Source organism: Cygnus atratus, chromosome 7 (assembly GCF_013377495.2).
Source record: "Cygnus atratus isolate AKBS03 ecotype Queensland, Australia chromosome 7, CAtr_DNAZoo_HiC_assembly, whole genome shotgun sequence".
Taxonomy (NCBI): Eukaryota; Metazoa; Chordata; class Aves; order Anseriformes; family Anatidae; genus Cygnus; species Cygnus atratus.
The window spans coordinates 36,752,916-36,773,040 of record NC_066368.1 but is presented as its reverse complement, the minus strand read 5'-3'; the positions used below and the strand labels follow the sequence as shown (position 1 = coordinate 36,773,040).

The 20,125-nt window shown below is 41.4% G+C and overlaps 1 protein-coding gene across 1 annotated transcript; it reads right to left on the bottom strand.

The window, feature by feature from the left end:
- Nucleotides 1–4,867: 4,867 nt before the first annotated feature.
- LOC118244550 (dual specificity phosphatase 29) lies at nt 4,868–19,811 on the bottom strand. Its single transcript, XM_035539621.1, has 3 exons — nt 19,627–19,811; nt 9,596–9,816; nt 4,868–5,115 (listed from the first exon to the last, which is right to left on the bottom strand). Exons 1-3 carry the CDS (start codon nt 19,809–19,811, stop codon nt 4,868–4,870), a joined length of 654 nt encoding a protein of 217 aa, XP_035395514.1.
- Between the last annotated feature and the right edge of the window lie 314 nt (nt 19,812–20,125).

Below are 20,125 nucleotides of genomic sequence, written 5' to 3'. Positions count from 1 at the left end.
TCCCAAGTCTGTAATAAACAGTCAAATCAGTTTTTGCCATTTCAGTATGTAGCAACCTGAAACAGAACATCCTGACTCCGGCATATTGCTAATATTCTGTATTGCAATACATGGATTAAAACTTGGGTGGAGAATGATGTACTGTGTGTTGCACAACAGGCAAGTTTCCAACATGACTTTTTATTTGAGAATGGAATTCCTTTCAGCAGGACAAATGGCTCTTCTAAATCTTTCCCCATAGTGACTGTTCAAGCTGTGAATTGCATTACTGCACTGCATTTCTGCTTTATAAGAAGGCTGTCTCACCCTTGACAGATCTTGCTCTTGTATTGTCTGCCCATTGCAGTGTCAGTCTCGATTGTGTGCTCTAGCACCATCCCAGCTGAGAATTAGCTCTTCCTTTTAGTGTCTTAAAAGAATTCTTCACCAAGTTGTAATAAATGATTCTTGTGAAATGCAGGATGTTTCCTTGCCCAAGCACTTATAGTCTTTACATAAAGAATAGACAGTTTGACAAGTAGAATGCTTAACCACTGGTGACTTGCAAGAAGGAAACCAACTTGCCTCATTCTGCACGTACGTTGCTTGCGGACCTGGCTTTTATGTTTGTGCTGCTAACGCTTGTTATTATAGATCATGTTGGGTGAGGTTGACCAGTGATTTGCTGTAGCTGTATTGCATAAGTCGCCTACTTTGCAGAAGCTGCGTGTTCCAGAACTTTCCTTTTTCTAATTTAGCCTAATTGATTCTGGGACACTCAAAAGATAAGGAAAAGAAGCTGGGAAGTAAATACGAAGTATGTTTGCTTCAGAATTGCCTAATTGGCATAGCTGTACCAGCAGAATGCTTCAGGCAAGACCTGGTTCTAGGAACTGCCTTTGGAGCAGAACCTTCTTCATCTGGAAGCTGATGATCACTGTATTCCTGAAAGCTGCACTCTAGCCCTCTTGCAAAGACAGGAATGGTAAGTGTTGTGGTGTTCTGGCTGTCAGTTCTCATAGCAGTGTAAAAAACATGACCAATTTTGACTAATTGTGTTAGAAGATGGACAATGAAAGCAGAAGCAGAGGACTTTTAAAGGTATGAAACTTTAACATTAGTCTACTGTGTTTCAGTTTTTTGGTTTTGGGGGGATGCTTGATATGTCCATAGTAGATGGAAACAAACACTAATATACAGTGTGGTAAATAAAAAGAATGGACCTGATAGAGGTATCTGTAGTGCTTAGGATTGTCCTATTACAGTCTGTTCTGTAGAGGCCGAGACATTTAGGAGTAAGTAAACTGACCAAGATAGTAAAGACCTATGACTGTTTTTTTCTTTTCTCTTCCCATTACTGAGCATAGTTCTCTGTATTAAAGCTGTGTGTTTCCAGGGTTGTTTATGACCTATGTGGAGATATAGGTCAAATCTTCTGTAGTGAAGCCATGGGGCATATATCAATCAAAAGCTGTTGCTTTGGGCTTTGTGGTGTGGGGAGGGAATTCATAAGAATATGTAAGGTGGGTGACAGGTTTGGCTTCATCATGACTTCAGCTGAGTCATTTAAACTCGGTATTTTTTCCCCAATCTACTATATATGATTAAATGAGCTTAATTAAGTGCAATTTGAACACAAAACAGTGGTGTGCCCTTGCATCAAAGAAAGCTAATGCTACCCTGGTCTGTATTAGGGAAAGTATTGCCAGCAGGTCATGGGAGGTGATCCTTTCCCTCTGCTCAGCACTGGTGAGGCCAGACCTGGAATACTGTGTCCAGCTCTGGGCTCCTCAGTACAAGAGGGACTTGGACATACTGGAAAGAGTCCCGTGGAGGGCCATCAAGATGATGAAGGGACTGGAGCACTTCTACAAGGAGAAGCTGAGAGAACTGGGGCAGTTCAGCCTGCAGAAGAGGAGGCTCAGGAGGATCTTATCCAAGTCCATAAATACCTGAAGGGAGGATGCAGCCAAGACTGAGCCAGGCTCTTTTCAGTGTTGCCCAGTGCTGGGACAAGAGGCAGTGTGCACAAACTAGAACACAGGAGGTTCCCTCTGAACATCAGGAAGCACTTCTGTGCTGTGTGGGTGACTGAGCACTGGTACAGGTTGTCCAGAGAGGTTGTGAAGTTTCTTTAAAAGCTGCCTGGATGTGGTCCTGGTTACCGATCTGCAGGTGTCCCCTGCTTGAGCAGGGGGTTGGACCAGATGACCTCCAGAGGTCCTTTGCAACCTTGACCTACTTTGATTCTGTGAGATCATGCTTAAGACCTTCAAGTAATATGTGTAGAAGCAATGAAATGCAGTATGTTATGGATATACTTATTTTTGTTTAGTCCTATTTTTCATGTCCACGTTAGAATGACAGTTCCTAATTTCTGAGTAGCTTGGAATCCTGTACTTTGGAAATTGTAGTTTAAGTTTTTTTGGTTGCTGTGTCAGTGTTGCCTTTTGCCAGTTGCTTAATCTGCTGTGCAGGACAAAACGAGTGGGAGCTACGTAAGAGTTTCTAGTATTTTGCTTGGTATCAGTAGTTGGGAGGTGGCTGTTTGAAGGCTCTGTCAGTTTCCACGTAAAGCGGCAGAGCCCCCAGGAAATATATATATTTTTCCCCATGTATTTTCGCAAGTCTGCAAAAGAAACACCCATCTCCAGGCCCCATAAAACCTCGTTCACATACAATTATGAATGCAAATCAGCTATAGATCCTCTTCCAGTTACAGGAGTCAGCAAGCTATCTTGCAGGGTAGAAGAATGAATAACCTATGGCTTGACTGAGGGAAATTGAAGCAGATATTTTTTGTATTTTAGTAGGTCATTTGATTTAGAGTTCCTGTCTGTAAGGCTAATGCTAAGAAATAGACTGCTTCCCTAGACGCGAAGGCGTTCAGCTTTCTCCATCAGGGTAAATGAAAGACCAGGGCCATGTCTGAAATGCACGTGTCAGACATAAGGCTGGGAGAGTTGTTGGATGTCTGCATTGTGAATTTAGTTGCAGTAGACAGTGAGGTGTTCTGAGAAGGTGCATTTGAAGGTCTTTTCAGGTAGATGGAAAAAGTTGAGGGAACCTTTCCAAGGATTTCTGGACTAAAACTTACATGTTGACTGCTTGGTTATTTTTGTACTGAGAAATGGCTTCTTCTGAGTTGCCTTAGATTTCTGTTTTAATAATCCATGTGAAAAGAGACTGACTTTGTTGGAAGGCCCTGAGTCTGTGTATTCCAGTCATGAATATTTTTCATATCATCACTTTTATATTTTTTTAACAGTAGTCTAGTTGTATTTATTGTCTTCTGCTGTGTCTGAGAATTTGTGGGTAAGGTATTTATTACACACAAATACAAGTGAGAAGTTAAAAGCATTGCATTATGCATGTCTACAGCCTTGGCTGCAGTGTTACTGCTGGACATAATGAATAGAAGGCCTTCATGCTGGAGATGCTAAGCTGGTAAAGAACTATTAACATCTGCAAAAAAGGATTTCAAGTTCTGTTTTGTTCTGTTTGATTTGTCGATTAATACTCACAGAACTCAGTGGCACAATTCTGCCCCACCTGTGTGTGTGTTTTATTTTCTTTTTTTAAAAGAATCCAAGACTCCTACAGTCCGTGCTGCACCAAAATTACAGAGATTTTTCCAGCTGGTAAAGGCAAGAGCTCTCCTGTACTTGCTGGCTGGGTCATTCCTCTCACGCAATGGGGTAGTAAATAGCTTTTGCCTGATACATTGAATTAAGCAAAATTCCGCTGGAGAGAGTGATGACTTGACCTTTTCACTGATGGAAGAAAGGTAAACATGGTTCAATTTTGATCCCTCTCTACAGTATGTTTCAAGAAGATCAAATATCGTTGAGGTGACAAAGCTCGTATGTTATCTAAACACGGTTACTGTTACTTGTATCAAATAAATTGAAAAAATGTAGGTGGAAAAGTAGATCTGGTATCTCCATTTGCATATTTGGACTAATGTCAATAAATAGCCTTAGCAACTGTATTTGAGCACAATAATGTATTGGGGTGACTAAAGCTGACAGGAGGAAACATTTGGTAACTGGTGTCTGGAAGCACGGCAGCAGCTTTCTCTTTTGTTAGGTTACTGAGATAGGTTTTTTTTTTTGTGTGTGTGTCTGTGTGTGGCCTAGTAAATTGACTTGGATAATGTATGTGTAGGATTTCTTTAAAATTCAGGCATTTGAAGCATTTAGGAGAAACAAAACTGAAACTGCTAAAATGTCATGCTTGTATATCTCCTTGAATTGTTACCCATTGTATCTGCTTATGCATCTGATCTTTTGAAGGATCTTGCTTTGTTTCTAGCTTGCATGTTGTGCTGTTAAGTCCGTTGTGAAGACTGGATAGCTGATCCTCATCTGGAGGCTCTCTAAACACTGTGCTGCCCTAGATTATGTGAAGAAATGGGGATGCCTGGAAACAATGTAAAAAGGCAAACTCCTGGGAAATCCTTCAGGACTCTGGGACTAAACACTTCATCTGTGCTGCAACTATTTCAGCATTTTTCCTGCAAAAGCTCTTCAGGAATGGCTAGTTCCTCTCTTTTAAAGGTCATGTGCTTGGACTAGGATCAGGATTTTTGGGGATACTCAGAATAGGGTTTTGTTTACATTGTGTCTGCTTTTGTGCTGCAAAGCCTTTACAGAGAAGATTTTATTTGTTGATGTCATGTGGAACTGTTAAAGCTAGGATACCCTAAGAACAAGCGTTTTAAATTTGGCTTCCCTTCTTTTCCCATCCTGACACCATTTGAAATGGCTGTGATGTTTTTCCTTCCAGATAACAAAAGATCCTTGTGACTGTGTGATTAACTACACCTTTTCCTCCCCTCCTTTTATGAAGTTTCTTTTCCAGTAGCACAGTCCTGCCAGGAGCAATGCTAGATCATGGTGCTGGTCTCGTCATCATTGGATGGTAGGCTGTTTTTGGTGTTCCTCCTCTGCAATGCCAACGCTATGTCCAGTTCTCTCAGCTGCTTCAAGAAGCCCCGGTTTGGCAAGATGCATCGGTGCCTTGATACTTGTTCAATGGCATCCACCACTGTCATGTTCTTGTAAATCATCAGGTAAGCTAAGACCAGTGTGGCTGACCGGCTGCGACCCATAGCACAGTGAACCAGGACCTTATCTGCGGAAACAAAGAGAGATTATGCAGAGAAGAAAATGGCATGTTTTTTTCTGTTTGTTTTTTGTTGTTGTTTTTTTTGACAGTGATGCTTTCTGTAGTGCCTCTGTTCCATTTGGGGGGTTGACTACCCTTACCAGCATTTTTGTAAGGTCCATCTTTTTACAGGTGGGGAAACTGAGGCTTTCTGTAGTACCTGAGCAGAGTCTACGTTGAAGATTGCCTTTTTAATCCTAAACCAGGTATCTTTAATTTTATCTCTGCAACAGTTGTTTACAAATGGTTTAGGGGCTGACAGAATTGGAAATTTTTTTTGGTCTGACACCATTTTCCTTCAATATCTAGATCACATCACTTGATCAATTGGCCCAAGTACTTGATTTGTAACATATAGCTGACGTGGCTTCGTTAAGGCGCAGTAATAATATTTTGAGGGCAGAAGGCAAGAAAGGCTGGAGACTTTAATAGACCACCAGGTGGACAGAAAGAAACCGTCTCTTAAACTGCAGAGAAGCTGCTTTTGGGATCTTCTCTGGTTAGTGAACTGTACCCTGTCATTTGGAATGACAGTAAGATTTTTGTCACCCACTTCTGATTGTTTTATAGAATCACTTCCTTGAAGCAGTGCCTGTTTTGTATACAGTAAATACAGAGTCTCTGCTAACATATTTTTTCTTTGTGTATCTGGATAGATGTGGTTCATGTTTTAGTTTTGTGACATTGCTTAATTTACCTTTGGACCAGTGGCAGAAAGCCCTTGCTTTAAGGTACTAGCAAGGATGCAGCATTCTCCATGTCCAGGGACGTGTGGAGGAAGAGTAATAGTAAGTGGGTTCGGGTCTGATTGACAGGTTTCAAAACACTTCAAAAGATTTCCAAAATGATGCAAAGCCCTTCAGGGAGTCACACAAAGGGTTGAACTACTGAAAAAAGTAGATCTGGAGCGCTCTGACACCCTGTTAAGCTGAATTGCCACAGGAAAAAAAAAAGTCCTATCAGGGCCAATAATAGTTTGTCAGTTATGCCTAGTGAGAAGTGTTAGGTACAAAGACATGACTCCTGCCAATTTAACTCCTCTGCTTCCAGGCACAAGAGGATGTGTTGGCACAAGTAGCATTGCTGTGTAATGGATGCATCAAGAACTGCCAACACTAGAGGATTAATGGTTACAGTCTGCATCCTAATCCCAGCAGATAGTCTTAGAGGCATCTTGGCAAAATTCCAGTCTGATAACTAAAAGTGCTTCTTCCTCTCTTGGAAAATGATAATCCCTTCTATTATTACTCCAAATATTTGAAACGGATGAAAACTCTCATTTGTTTGGCCCCTCATGCTTCTATTTACAGCTTCCTACCTTGTAAATGGGTTGCTGTTGAGGTGATAAAATACAAGATAGGACAAGGAAAGCTTCGCTTTTGTGTGTGTGGGAAGGAAGGGATCTAGGAGAAAATGTAGTTTCGTATTATATCAACAAAGGCAAAAAATTGCCATACAACTTTCTGAAATGCCATTTGTTGTAGGAAAATGAAGATCTTGCTTTTTTGTGTATGTTCAAAGTCTGACTGCCTACTACAGCAAAATGCTGGTACTATTCTGCAAAGCCATAGCCCTTCTGTCCTGCTCTGTGGTCTCTTCAGTTTTGATGGTAAGGACCAGTCTAAGTCGTCTTTCCCCAAGAGGGAATCCTCCCGCAGTCTCTCTGATTTTGGCCAGTTATATTCAGTTGCACCTTGGAGAACATAAAATAGCAGTACGTAGAGCCAGAGGTCTGCTGAGTGGTGACAGGTCCCCGAACTACTCTTGTCACTTAGCTTGGGCTTGTGCTTCTTGAAAATCTGTCTAGATGTAGCATTTACTTTCCAGAGCCAGATGGAGTGGTAAATGTTGAGGTGTCTTTGGTAAAATGCTTTAGGTCTTTACATCTGTCTCATGTTTTCTTCTCACATTGCTTTTATTTTTTTAATCCATCTCTAAGGTAATTTTTGCCACGACATCTTTACATGAAAAGAAAATCCTTTTCCATTTTACGTTTTGAGGAACAAAAGCACGAAGAGAATGAGTACTAAATCTGCAGCATAGAAGGCAACTTAGAAGTCCCTTAAAATAGTGCCTTTTCTTTCATACCAGCCTCCCTGGTATAAAATTTTAAGCTGTCCTAAGGCCTGAATTCTGTGTTTTGGGAAATCCTTATGCACAGCTGAAGGATAGCATGCATGATTGTGAACAGTTTGAGTTTGCCTCTAAAGTTTGCTCTTCTAGCTGAGCTGTTTTCATCTTTCTTACATCCATCTGTCCATGCTCAAAGTCTGCAAATACTGCTCTCATGAGGGAGCTTCTTAACCATGACAAAAATTTTGAAGTTAGAGTCAGAGTTATCACATTAGAACTGTTTTGGCAGCATCTAAATTGCCAGGTTTTCTGGCCTGTTGCAGCAGAAGAGGCTTCATTTGTGTGGCAGCTTGTTTCAACAATATTGATTACTGAGCATCTCAGCAGAAAGCGTTGTGTAAAGGCATGTAGTCAGTGTATTTGGTCACTCAACTGGCTGTGAAGGTTACACCTCAAGCAGTGTGGTGTACAGATGAAGCAAATTCATTCACACGTTCTGATCAAAAGGTGGAAACATTTTTTTTTCCCTTCTCTCTGTTCACATTTCCTGAACTCCCATGCAGAGTAAGTAATGACTTCATAGTAATGGGTGTAATTATGCTACTGATCAGAAGTGTTTAGCCCCAAATACTGAGTTCTGCAGTCCTATTTCATTACCACTGGGGAAAGGCACTTGGTTACTTACTATAAAATATTATTTAGGAATCTGGATGCTTCCTGTCAGTCAGGATGTTGCAGTTAAATAGCTGTTTCATTAGGCCCTTGAAATGCACAACATCTTCTAGACCAGATGTGCATTCAGAGATAGGATGCTATCTGTTACCATTGTTTAAAAACTGTGTGGATGTGGCAGTCAGTGCGCAGCTACAGAAATTACTGCAGCTGGTAAGGTCTACTTCAGTGCAGATTTTTTTCTGGTAGAAATGAATCCAGTTACTATTTGACTTGGATCTTTTGTTTTGGTGCTGGACAGTTCTTTGATGTGGTTTTGAAACAAGAAGGTTCACCTTCCCCCTGTCCTGTCCTCCCCTGCCCCTATAGGTATTGGGATGCAAGTTTTTTCTAGACTTTGCAGCCTTGCTTGTGCTTATTTCTGTACCTCAGTGCAGAAGACAAAGGTATTACAGGAACAGGAAGGAAGTCTGCGTTTCTTACTTCAGCTACTCCAGTTTGATACTGACCTCTGGCCTTCAGCCATGGCTAGACACAGGTGTGTTTTAGTTATCCACTCCTTCCCAAAGGCAGTGCTTCAGACAGACTTTTTGCAATGCCAGGTACTTTTTCTTCACAAGTAAGCAAGCTCCTGAAGCTGTTTCTCTTCTATTAGGACTTTGATTTTAAAACAACTGCTTTCAAGACTTTCTTCTAAACAAGGGAAGAGACTTTTGCTGTAGACTGCATTTACTGAAAGGCTAAAATTGTAAAGACCTGGCTGGCTTTTGGGGGTAAGCCAGGTAGTAGCTTGCTACAGCTGAGCTAAACAGCCAAGAACAGAATCTGACAGGAGACTAGCAACTTGATATGTGACTCTCTGGTATTAAGGTCTTTGTAGGTTGGCTGGGAGTCTTAAGTTTCTCTGCTGGTTTCTGGTAAAATATCCTATTGAGATAAAGTATTTTTGGGGGGGAGGAGTAGGAGTGATACTGAAAGCCAATGTGAGGCCTAGGCTTGCAGCTCTTCACATCAGTTTAAAACCTTCTGATAGAACACTGCTGGAGGTTGGCAAATAGTGAATTGGTATAATCAAGCTGAGAAATAATAAAGGCTTTAACAAAATGTTTCTAGATCTCTGCTGTCAGAGCTGTTTCCATCTCCAGGTGCTTGGTAGATGGCAGAGAGAAATCTGTGTTACAGATTGGGGTAGAGCTGATGGCCAGGTAGGAAGGTGGGTTTTGTACTTGTAGGGATTGAAGCTGCGGAGTGACAGCCTGAAATCTCTGCAAAAAACTTGTATTCCACTATCACCACTATGCAGCCTGTTTTCATTAAACCTTTCTCAATAGGCACTAATTTGAGGAAAAGACAGCTAATTCAAGGACCCTATGCAACGTCTGGTGGTCTCTGAGCTGTTTATGAAGGAGTCAAAACAACAAAAAATCTATGTTGTACAGGAGACCTTAATGCAAATTGTGATGTGGACTTTGTCCAACAGCTTGGTGTAGGGGCTCTTGGGTTGGGTTGGTACCCTGCACTGCAGTGAGAAAGGTCCAGTTGCTATCACTATCCAAATAGTTTCCTTCTACTGGTTTTGAATTCTCTCTGATATTGTATTGGACTTGTTTCACTCCCACAGAGATGGATGTGGTGAACTACACTTATAATCAGATGGAGTAAAAACTGTCCTGTTTTTAACCAATTTCAGCACTTTCCTTACTTCTTTCATCCTGAAGCGCATTATCAATGAATTTAGAAGCGGAATAAAAGAACTGGCTGAGCTTGAAAGTGGGGAGATCATCTGCTTCCACTCCATGGTACTCCACAGCCATGTCATGGTAATATTCTGGCCCTGTGTCCACATTCTTCTGACCGTGAGCCGCATTGAGGATGTGGGTGAAGCCTGCCTTCTCAAGGCTGTAGCGGTCTAACGCAGTTTTCCTGTTAAAACAAAAATGGTCCTGTAAATGAAGAAGCTTCTTACTCATCCAGCAAGCCAGGAAAAACAACAACAAAATCTGATTTGGTATGTGCTAAGTGTTAATGAAACTGGTAATTCTTCAAAAATCAGCCATTTGCCATTGTAAAGATTTTAAGATATTGTCATTTATGGAGAATGACCCCTCTGTAGTTCTTAACTATCTTTCCCAAGCCCTGGGAACACCTTAAAAATGAATTTATTTTCCTGGCACCCTTGTAACACAGGAATACTGGCTAATATCCATCTTATACAAGAAGAAACTTGAGATACTGAAAGAAATAGAATGAATTATTTAAGGTTGTAAAAGCAGATTGGTGGCAGAACTTGAAATAGGACCCATGAACACTGATTTCCCCTTCTCTCCCATCATTTGATATTGCAGAACTAATGGAAGAGTCAGTGATATGTGAGTAGTAAGATAAAGAGTTTCTTCAAAAAGAAACTCTTCATCTCTAAAAGAAGTTACTGAGCTTCCCGCCCCCCCATTTATTCTTGGAAAAAAAAAAAAAGAGAAAAAACCCCCACACCCTTCCTGTGGTCACAGCTCCCTGTCAGGTTCCTTTTACTGTCATGTTGGGTTAAACCAGAGATGTAAAGCGAAAAGAACTAGATATGAAAATTGGTTATCAGCCTCCAGTGAAAGCTGAAAGTAATATTTTTAGCTTAATATCATATGTATTTTTGTTCTCTCTCCTCTTGGACAAGGGATGTGAGATAGAGGAGGAAATCCTAGGTTTTTGTGTGTCCAGTACCTGCTGTAAGTGCTTGCCAGACGCCTGAAATCCCTCAAAAAGTACAGAATTTGTGGTCAGGCACATAAAAATTCATTTTTGTCTGAACGATTGTGTTACAGAAAGCTTTTAATTCTGGAAAGTTTTGTTCTGGAAAAGTTGTCAAGTTTCATTAGTGCATAGGAAGATTACTGAGCTTTTTACAAAAAAAGAAATAATTCTATAGGCTTTATTCTGTTAATATATTTTCACTAACTACTGCTGCCATAAATGAATTAGTGCATGATGTGAAACAGCTTTTTCCAACCAAAAGTACCTCTCTCTGTGAATGTTTCCTGAACATTTCAATGTGTAAATGTATTTGCTGTCACACAAGATGTCATTCTGAGCTACCTGTTGTGTTTCATAACTGGTGGTGACAGCTCAGAATGGCTTGAAGTTGACTCCACCTTCCCACCCTCTGTCAAAGTCAAAATCCCACTCTGAGCAGTCAAGAATGTAGTGATTAGAGCAGTTAACTGGGGTATAGATGCTGAAGAAGGTCTTACCTATGCTCTTTCTGATTTAAATTAAGCTCATAATAATTGGCTGTTCTGAGTAGATCCTTCTCGCTGCAGAAATTCCCTTCTGGACAGGAATGCTCCCTGCTGGCATTTTTACTATGAAATAATGTCACATCCATCATGCAATGATTTAAAAAGTAAATAAAAATTGAGTTAGTGGTGTGATCCCTGTCTAAGTGCAGTAGACTCTAGAGGACAGAGAGGCAGTCATATCTTGCTGCTAGTGCTGTGACTTTCTACCTTCACCTCAGGTTAGACAGTACTGACTCCTCCTTTTTGTGTTCTTGTTGCAGTGATTGACTTAGACTTTTCTTTTTATGCCTCATTTTAGGAGACTTACTCCTTAGAATTCTCTTTCTTGAGGTAGGTGTGCTGTATATACTTGGCCAGCAGAGGCATTTAAGTGTTGGCCTGTAAAGATGGCCAATACTTATAAAAACAAACTAAAAATAAACCCCCAAACTGTTAAAAAGTTGTACTGTCTAAAGAGTAAAGGGGTAGTGAATAACCACGGGTTTTGGCCAAATTGACATGCTTGATGTCAACTACAAATTCTGCTTCCAAATGGTCTTATTTTGTTTTGCCTCCTTGATCCTGGAATAGAGGGAAAAGTTTTCCATTCACTGGACTTGGCCCAAAGCATGAATCCAACAATTGAAAGATTGGTGTTTTCAGATGAAAACTGTGTTCAGCTAGAATCGCTGCAAGTCCTACATGCTGAATAGCAAGTAGTATTGCATTGTAGTTAAGGTCAGTGGAAAACTGAAGCAAGTTTTGATGGACTATAGATACTACCGAACTTAGTTTCTGCAAGCACTGCTCAGGCTAATAAAAAGCATTTGAATTAAATGATGATGATGCTCTGAGCAAGGATAATGTCAAAGAATAGCTCACATGATAATCATATTAACGTTTGACACTATTACATTCACCTGGAATCCAATTTTCCTTTTTCCTAGATTAGGTTCTCAGGAGACTGCCTTTTGTCCTAGTGAGTGCATCTAATGCATGTGTTTCTGACAGGTGTGCTTACAGTCTTTTTCTATGGCTCAGGATCTTTTTTTAAGTGTTCAGTGTCCCCGTTGTTTTAATAGGAGTTCAGAATTAAGAGGTACTGTCTTTCACTAACTGCATAAGCAGCCAGCTCAGTCTGGCTGAGCTCCTGGGACCTGGAGTTGGTTAGCATGCATTGGGCTGGTTGTGTATGGTCCTTATTTATTTGTTTTGGTATGAAAATCTTAAACCTATATCCATCCAGTTGCTCCTATGCTTCCTAATCTTTCAGTGCTTAAAATGCCAATGCTTTTTAGGTCAGGGTCTAGTGTTGTGCCCTGGCTTTGAGGAAATTTCCTGGTTCCCCAGGCTTTTCTGTTTTTCCCCTTCCTGTCACATGTCTTCCGTACCCAGCCTTGCACATAGCTGCATGCTGTGAATTTGGGGCCCAGCATGGGATTAATCCTCCTCCTCTTTCTAATTAAACACAAGACAGTCAGTTGTTCATTTTGCATTGGAATTCAGATTGGCCTTTGCCTTGGCCTGTTGGAGTGTGGCTGTACGCTCACTTACACTCTGTGCTCACTCAGTGCTGCCCATGGCCTGCAAAGGGAGTGAGGAGCAGCAACAGATCTACCTTGAATGCATCAGCTCAAGCTCCTTGAATGCAAAGCTCATTGTAAGAGCTTAGACTTAACTAAATCATCTACTTTGAAATCTCTTTAAGTAAATTAGAAGTGTACCAAGGAGATACCTGGGGAGTTACTTATTCCACTGTTTTTGACATGAGAGCATATATTCAATTTTTCTTGGTGCTTAGGATACAGTTACTGTGCAATATAAAATAGTGTTCACAGGATTGCAAGAGATGCCTGTCTTGAGCTTTGGAATATGTGTCTTAGAGGAGAGCTTAAGTGATATTTACTCTTTCAGGAACGAGAGTGCTTGGTTTCAAACTTCATATACTAAGACTAAGATTTTCGGAAGCACTTACGTGCTTTTTCCTTCCACTCCATCCCCAGAGTCTTACACTTGATAAGTATGTTTTCATAAAAGATGCTTCTGCTATTCTTTTGAAAACTTTATTAATTCTTCTGAAACCTTTCCCCAGAAGCTAGGCAAACTGCCCAGTTGAACCACTGTTTGTCATACTGATCTGCCTTTTCACTCCCATAATCCATCTTTTTATTTTGATAATAAAAGCTGTGGGGCAGGCATTGCGTGAGTTGAGACTGCCATTGCCATCATATAGTTCATGCTGTATCTGCAGCATGTTGACTGCCAGTTAGCAGAGAGCTAGAAGTAGGCTGTTGATTTTCATGTAGGGGTACCATACACCTGAAAATGCAAATGTGACCGTGCCCCTTGACATGTTTGCTTGGACCAGCTTTAGCCACCCAGTGAGCTCCAGCTTTCTGTGTAGGACTGGCTTGCTTTTCAACCTCAGCTGAATCTGTAGTGTAGATACTATTGTGGAAGTATCCTTCACTGCCTCCTTATTCTAACCAAAGCCTGTTTTTTTTTTTTGTTTGTTTCATCTTGTCTGCTACTCTGGGTTATATCACAAGGATAATAGGGGAATAATTTTGATCTTCCTTGCAGTTTTTACCGTGTTTGAACCATTATTATTTCAGATGAACAGAAAGAATACATCCAAGCATCAATATTTGCAAGTATCCAGTTGGTTGAGGTGACTAATAGCATGGGATAGTTAGATAGCAGAGACTGTTGTATGAATCGTGTACCTTTTTGGAGGATTTATTGTGCAATTTCTAATTCGCTTTCAGCTGAAAGTGGCACAGGTAGTTTTCCCCTTGTAATTGGCTCAATACCAGACTCTAACAGTTGAGCTAACAATATTCGCTTTTTTCCCCACTTTGAGTGCTGCTATTTCCTAATAAAATGCAATTAATATTTCTATTTTTGTGATGGTGATTGAATTTAAAGTAGCCATTGTAAAGAGGAGTTTGCTACAATTGCCAGTGTAGGTGAAGCCATAAGCATTTGATTACTCTTTCAATTGTTTTCATTTTGTACATCTTCACCATCTGTGCTATTAGCACTTGATTTCCTCTTACATGATGCAGTTGTGGTCTCCAGTGGCTGCCCTGAATGTGTTTCTACACAGAGGAGGTAAAGTGTGGCACTGGGAGATAACAGTTAAAATTTCAGTATAATTCATTTTAGTAAGGGATGAACTGGGCAGATTGGTCCCATGTAAAAACTCATCAGCTCTTCAATTCAGAGCACATAAACATATGTTAAAAGTTAAGCATACTCATAAGTCCCTCTCTGTATAGCAAAGCAGGATAAGCAAAAGCTCAGTCCTTTGCTGAATCAGACCCTGCATTTACTGTAGGACAGATGGACTCATAAAGATGCTTTGAAAATTCTGAGGCAAGGGGGAGTACTTTGATATGGGAATGCCACCTAAGTGGCGAAAATCAGAGGTGAAATAACTTTCACGTAGGGATATATTCATAATATCAGACCACCACCCAGAGGGACCAACTGACCCAAACAAAAATGTCATCCGCTTTCAGATGGTTCCATCTTTCTTAGGCTGTGAAAGGGCACGTAAAGGACACGCCCAAGACTTTAACTGTGCCTGCTGTCAGTTTTAAAGCTGAGAGTTGTACAAGAAAAGGCAAGTGCTGCAGCAAATTTGGCCTTCTGAAAGCAACAATATAAGTAAAGTAGCTATAATGTAAAAGAGAATCCTTCCTTTAAATTTGCCATCTCCAGTGTATCAATTCTCTTTTTTCTCTTTTCAGAATACTGCCACGAACAAGCTTTAGTCCAGCTACTTCTGTCAGGAAGGTGCCCAAACCAATGGGATTTGGAAGAGAGGGAAAAAAAACTTGCAAGGGTCACAGCCTGCACCTTCACATTAAGTATCTTAACAGCAGTTAACAAAGGGAAGAGAAGGTGGCTTATGACAAAAATCCAAGCGCATCTAAAAGAAGGGAAGGAATTCTGTGAGATTCCTCATGAGGAAAGTGAGCAGAGCTGCTCCCTCCACAGGAAAGTCAGCTCTTCATAGCTGGTACTGGCTGACTAGACAACTGGTACGTTTATAAGCTCTAAGTAGAGCCAAGTCTCTTAAACGTGGTGCAAAGGTTGAGCAATGTAAGCATGTTTCAGCATAGGCTCCTAAAGCCCACAGATAGATGTGACCCAGATTGACAAAACACAAGGAAATCTGAGGCAACACATTACTAGAAGAGGAATTGTTGTTCTCAAACTTTTCCATTTTCTTAAACACTGAAGGGAAGTGTAATGCAGGATGGTAACTTACCAGATGGTCAGTGTCAAAAAGAAGCATCCTGAATATAGGCAATACTGACACTTTCTTAAGAAAATCTGGCAGCTCTCCCTCCTGAGGAGAGATGTAGAGAATTTCCAATAATACTGACCCAATTTCCTCTAGCACTGAGGGAGTCTAGTGATAGTGTAGCATTGTATCCCCTTTTCCTTCTGAGGTGTTGCTCCATTTCTGTGGATACCTCCTGTTCAGTGTGAATTAGAAGAATTTTTTGGTACCACTGAAAGTACTGAAAAAGATCTTCATAACTTGTAGTAGGAAAAGATTTAGCAGCCAATTTTCCTCTAGCCCCAAATGGTGGATTTTTTTTCTTTTGTTTGTGTGTGCATGCATTTTTGCAAGTGATACAACATATATAAAGGAAATTCCTCTCAGCTGTCTATATAGCAAAGACATCAAACACATTTGATGTAGCCAGTTCGCGGTCCCAACTTCAGTCACTTGTGTGCCTCATCAAGTGTTAGAAATCATCAGTAGACTGGGACGTTGTCTGGGGAAGGCTGGATGACAAGTGTTACTTGTCTTGGAAATGGTGTTTTAAGAAGTTTATTGTCCAGTGTTACAGATCTGATTTTCTGGATTGTTAAACTGCTGTTAGAGTTGGCAGATTCTCATACTAACAGAGTTGAAACTATGTCCTCATGAGTGTTGTTCTAATCTAAATCTACATGCTCTCCTATTTTTCTATGATTAATACTCGTATAAGTCCTAGGAGTTCATAATGCTAACCAGTGGGAGGTAACTGTTTGTTGCCCTGAGTGAGTACCATCTGTTTTCTTCTAGATTAACATAAATTGTCTTTCTACTTAGTCACTTGGAAAGAAACATACCATATTGTTTTCTGGAGAAGGGAAAGAGGGGAGAGCATGAGTCAAGAACGTATTTAAAGTTATATATTTTTATTATCATAGGCTCCGATCTGTAGGTGTGAGCTACCTGCATGCTTTATTGAACCTTATGTGTGTTCGTTCTCAAAACTGTAACTCCTGGGGCTCTACAGGAACAAACATAGACCTTCACTGTCTTGAAGTGCAAGCTCAGTTCAGGTGCCTATCCCGAAGTCTGGTTTTTGTTTTTAAGCTGTAAGGAATTAGTCTCCAGAATATTTCCTTTCCTGTGGGAGTAGTTTGAGAGCACAGTAAGACTTGAAATTGTCTTAAATCCTAATGAGAGGTAGAAGATGGCTAAGAGGAAATAAAAATGTTAGGAGCTCTTTGTCTTTAGTTAAAATATTCACTGAAACTCAGGAATGTGGAATCATAAACATCGTGTTGAGCAACAAGGCAATCACTGTCAAGCCACAAAGAAGAAACGACAAGCTGTGTGTCTGGCAGAGATTTTCCATGCGATTGCAGTGAACCAGGCAGGTTTGGGATTAGCCAATAAAACTGCCCATGCAAGTAACCTGGTGACCGGTGAGAGAAGGAAGCAAGACAAAGCTGCTTTTCTATTTCTTTAGAAGGCTTCAGGATGTGAGGAGGACAAAGGCAGGCACTAATCCTGGTAGCAGATGAATCAAAATCTTGGCAAAGCAGTCTTTATTCCTATCACTGGGCTGTCTCCTACAAGTTCCAGCGTCTGGTCTTTTAAAAGTCCTTGGAACTTGCTGGAGGAAAATTTCAATTGGAGCTGAACACAGCATGTTATATTTTGAGGCTTTGATTATTCTGGGCCTGACAGGCTCATGGAGATTTCATTGCCTCTGGGCAACATCTGCAGTGAAGCCTTGTAACAAAGGGATTGAGTGGCCTCACAGGGCTCCTTGATAGCCTGTATTGCATTAGATGGAAGATGTGGTTACGTAGTCAGGGTAATTAATTAGCATTTCCATAAGCAGTCACAAGTCCTGTTAACTTTGTAAATGCAGGAGGCAGGAATGAAGCACAGATGTGAAGGCTCTGAAGATAAACTCTGCATGTGTGTGTTCACTTGATTTTGTTGATGAGCTCCACTGAATTCTTTTAAGATCAACCTTAATTTAGCATGGCTAAGGATGCAAATACACCCAACATCTGTTCACGTCTCCATGGCAGCTCTTCGGTGACCAGGGCTACAGTAAGATCTTAAAATAAAACATTACAAACCCCCCTGACACACTGAAGGGGAAGCTGTTGATCAGAGGTAAGATGTGGAGCTGGCTGAGGAAAAATATTAGAGGTCCCTGGACCTTGCCTGCTTCAGATCAAGTGCCTGTTCTGGTAATGAAACCTGCATCTTGCCTGCAGACCAGTTCTCATCTTGAATTTTCTGGTGCTAGCTGTCAAGCTTGCCCTCAGCTGGCTGATGATAGTCATCCTCTTGTTGGGAGCCCCATTTTCTGGTGCAGCTTTACTTCTGTTCACCCCCTGCACAAAACCATTCCCTGCTTCTTTTTCCTTCCCTGTTGGCTTTCTCATTTTTCCTGGTCATGTGGGGGACCTGTTTCCCCTTGAAGCACCATTGCTTTTCCTCCTGACTCAAGACCTGTCCCCTGCAGAAATAAACAGCTGCCCAGCTTAAATGGGTGTCGCTGTAAATATCTCTTGAGAAGCTTGTTTTTCTATATCTCTGCTTAGTTTGTACTAAGTGGAAGTGTGCATTTTATTCAGTCACAGCTCTTAGCAGTTACTCAACTGCAAGGTGTAACAAGCCACCGTGACAGGAACAATGACAGGAAAGACAGTCCTCTCCCAAAAGGAGAGTGTCCTGGGTTTAGAAACTATGGCTGGCCAAAGACCCGTTGTCTCGTTGGGACCCTTTGCTCAGAGGGCAAAGTTGGAGCTTTATCACAGAGGTAAGAGGGAAATTATCCTAACCATGTCATTCAGAATAGTTCTGGTGACTTTGAACAGGGAAGTAGGAAATGAATGCCAGAAGAAGCTGTTGCTTTTTGCTGAATCTTGAACTAGTAATATCTAACAAAAGGGGCAGAATAGGATGGGGAGAAAACAGCTCAAACCTATTTTATCTTGTTCTTGAGCAGACAATCTCCCCCCCACACACACACACCCAGTGGCTGCCCCTGCTTGGTTAAAGCCCGGATCTCCAGTGTGTCTCTCTGTTGCCTCTGGCACCACAAAAGTAATTGGTCAATGATATTAGGAGCCTCGTAACTTCCAAAGCTGTGTATCTTTCTTCTTTTATAAGCTGGTAACAGATGAATTTTAGGACCTTTTAAAAAAATTATTGAGAGCTTTGAGTCAGTGGGGCTCCTGCTTGTGCCTTAGAATGGCGGTGTAAAATAAATGTCATGTTAGGGAAGGGTGTAGAAGAGAATGGAAGTGTAACAATAATGCCTAAGGGGTAAGAAAGGCTCTCTTGCTCTGCTCAGGGTTTGGGTTGGGGGATTTTCTGATGGCCTGTCTGCTGCGTCAATTGGCTCTGCATGTCAGAATAGCCTGTTTCAGCTTAGTCCTGTGTTCAGCAGAGCCAAGTCTGTTTTGCAGGCTTGTTTTTTTTTTGTTTTTTTTTTTTTCCAAATCACATTTGGTCTGATCAGTGAGATGCATCTCTGCAGCTTTGCCTTTCAGCAGGGTACCATTTGTTTTAATCTCTTGAGCAATTTGGAAATGCAGAGTACTCCATGTATGCAGGCACAGGCTTGGAAGCACAGAAATACCACTGCAAGTTCAGCTGTCTTTTCAGTCACTTTTCAAGAATTACATTTTGGGTTCAAACCAACCTAAGCTATGGCACAAAGCTATGGTACAACAGAGCTAGAAAGTGCCCTTCAGTCAGTGTAACTGTGGAAGGACTTTCACTCGGAGATAAATGACAAATTACCATTCGAAATGAATGATTTAAAAATGAGTGGTGTAAAGATGGAAGTGACTAGCTTCAACCTCTGCAGGCTGTGCTAGTGCTGTGACTGCTGTGTTGCTCGGTGTTTAACAGCAGACTCCTCTGCATTCAACCAGTGCTTCCTTGGAGCAGCAGCAACCCAAACCGTGTGCATGTGTTCTGTGAGGGCCGTGGCACACCAAGTGCTCTGAGTTCTGGTATCTGTCAGTAGCTCATCAAAACAGGCTGTCACTGCTCAATACTACCTAACAGGGAGGAGGAGAGAAACACCTTGCTCTGATTGTGAGCTGTATCTAGTACAGCTTACTCATTTCCTATGTAGAGGAGATTTACTATGTATGCTTACTCATCATCTACGCAGAGGTAGTGGGCACTTACTCATCTCCTATGTAGAGGCTGGGCCAGACTTCATTGACATGAGTGTACTTCGGGCATCCTTTCCAGAAGAGTCGCTCCAATTCAAATGCACCTGGGGTACAGTAATCCTCATCGGGATCTACTTTGATTGCCATGTATGCGTTTTTCTTCCCAGTGTTCAAACCTGCTGATGGCGTTTTGTCCATGGCGTGGTGTGCTCAGGCCGTGCAGGAAGCTGGAATGCAACCAAAACAGAACATTAAGGTGAGGAAGCACAAAGCCAGTGAGTTCTGCTCTGGTTATGGGGCACTGGGAGCAGCACTGGCCAGGTGTGAGGTGGATGTACCTGCTGAGTGGCAGACACGAACTGTCACCTGGATTTCTGCCTCCCCTGAACCAGGTGAGGAATGCTTTGTGTGAGCTCACCAGCAACAGGAGCAAAAGCAAAGGCGAAGTGACTGCCAAAGTTTGATTGCCACTGGGAATTTGTTTCTTGGAAAATCCACTGGTAAGAATTTGG

What these genes read in the sequence shown, in the direction of transcription:
- LOC118244550 (XM_035539621.1), bottom strand. Translation starts at nt 19,811, where the DNA reads ATGGACAAAACGCCATCAGCAGGTTTGAACACTGGGAAGAAAAACGCA. An exon ending in AGCCTCTACATAGGAGATGA is followed by an intron (nt 9,817 to 19,626) that starts GTAAGTGCCCAC and finishes TTGTTTTAACAG; the next exon opens with GAAAACTGCGTTAGACCGCT. An exon ending in TGCGCTTCAGGATGAAAGAA is followed by an intron (nt 5,116 to 9,595) that starts GTAAGGAAAGTG and finishes TTGTTTCCGCAG; the next exon opens with ATAAGGTCCTGGTTCACTGT.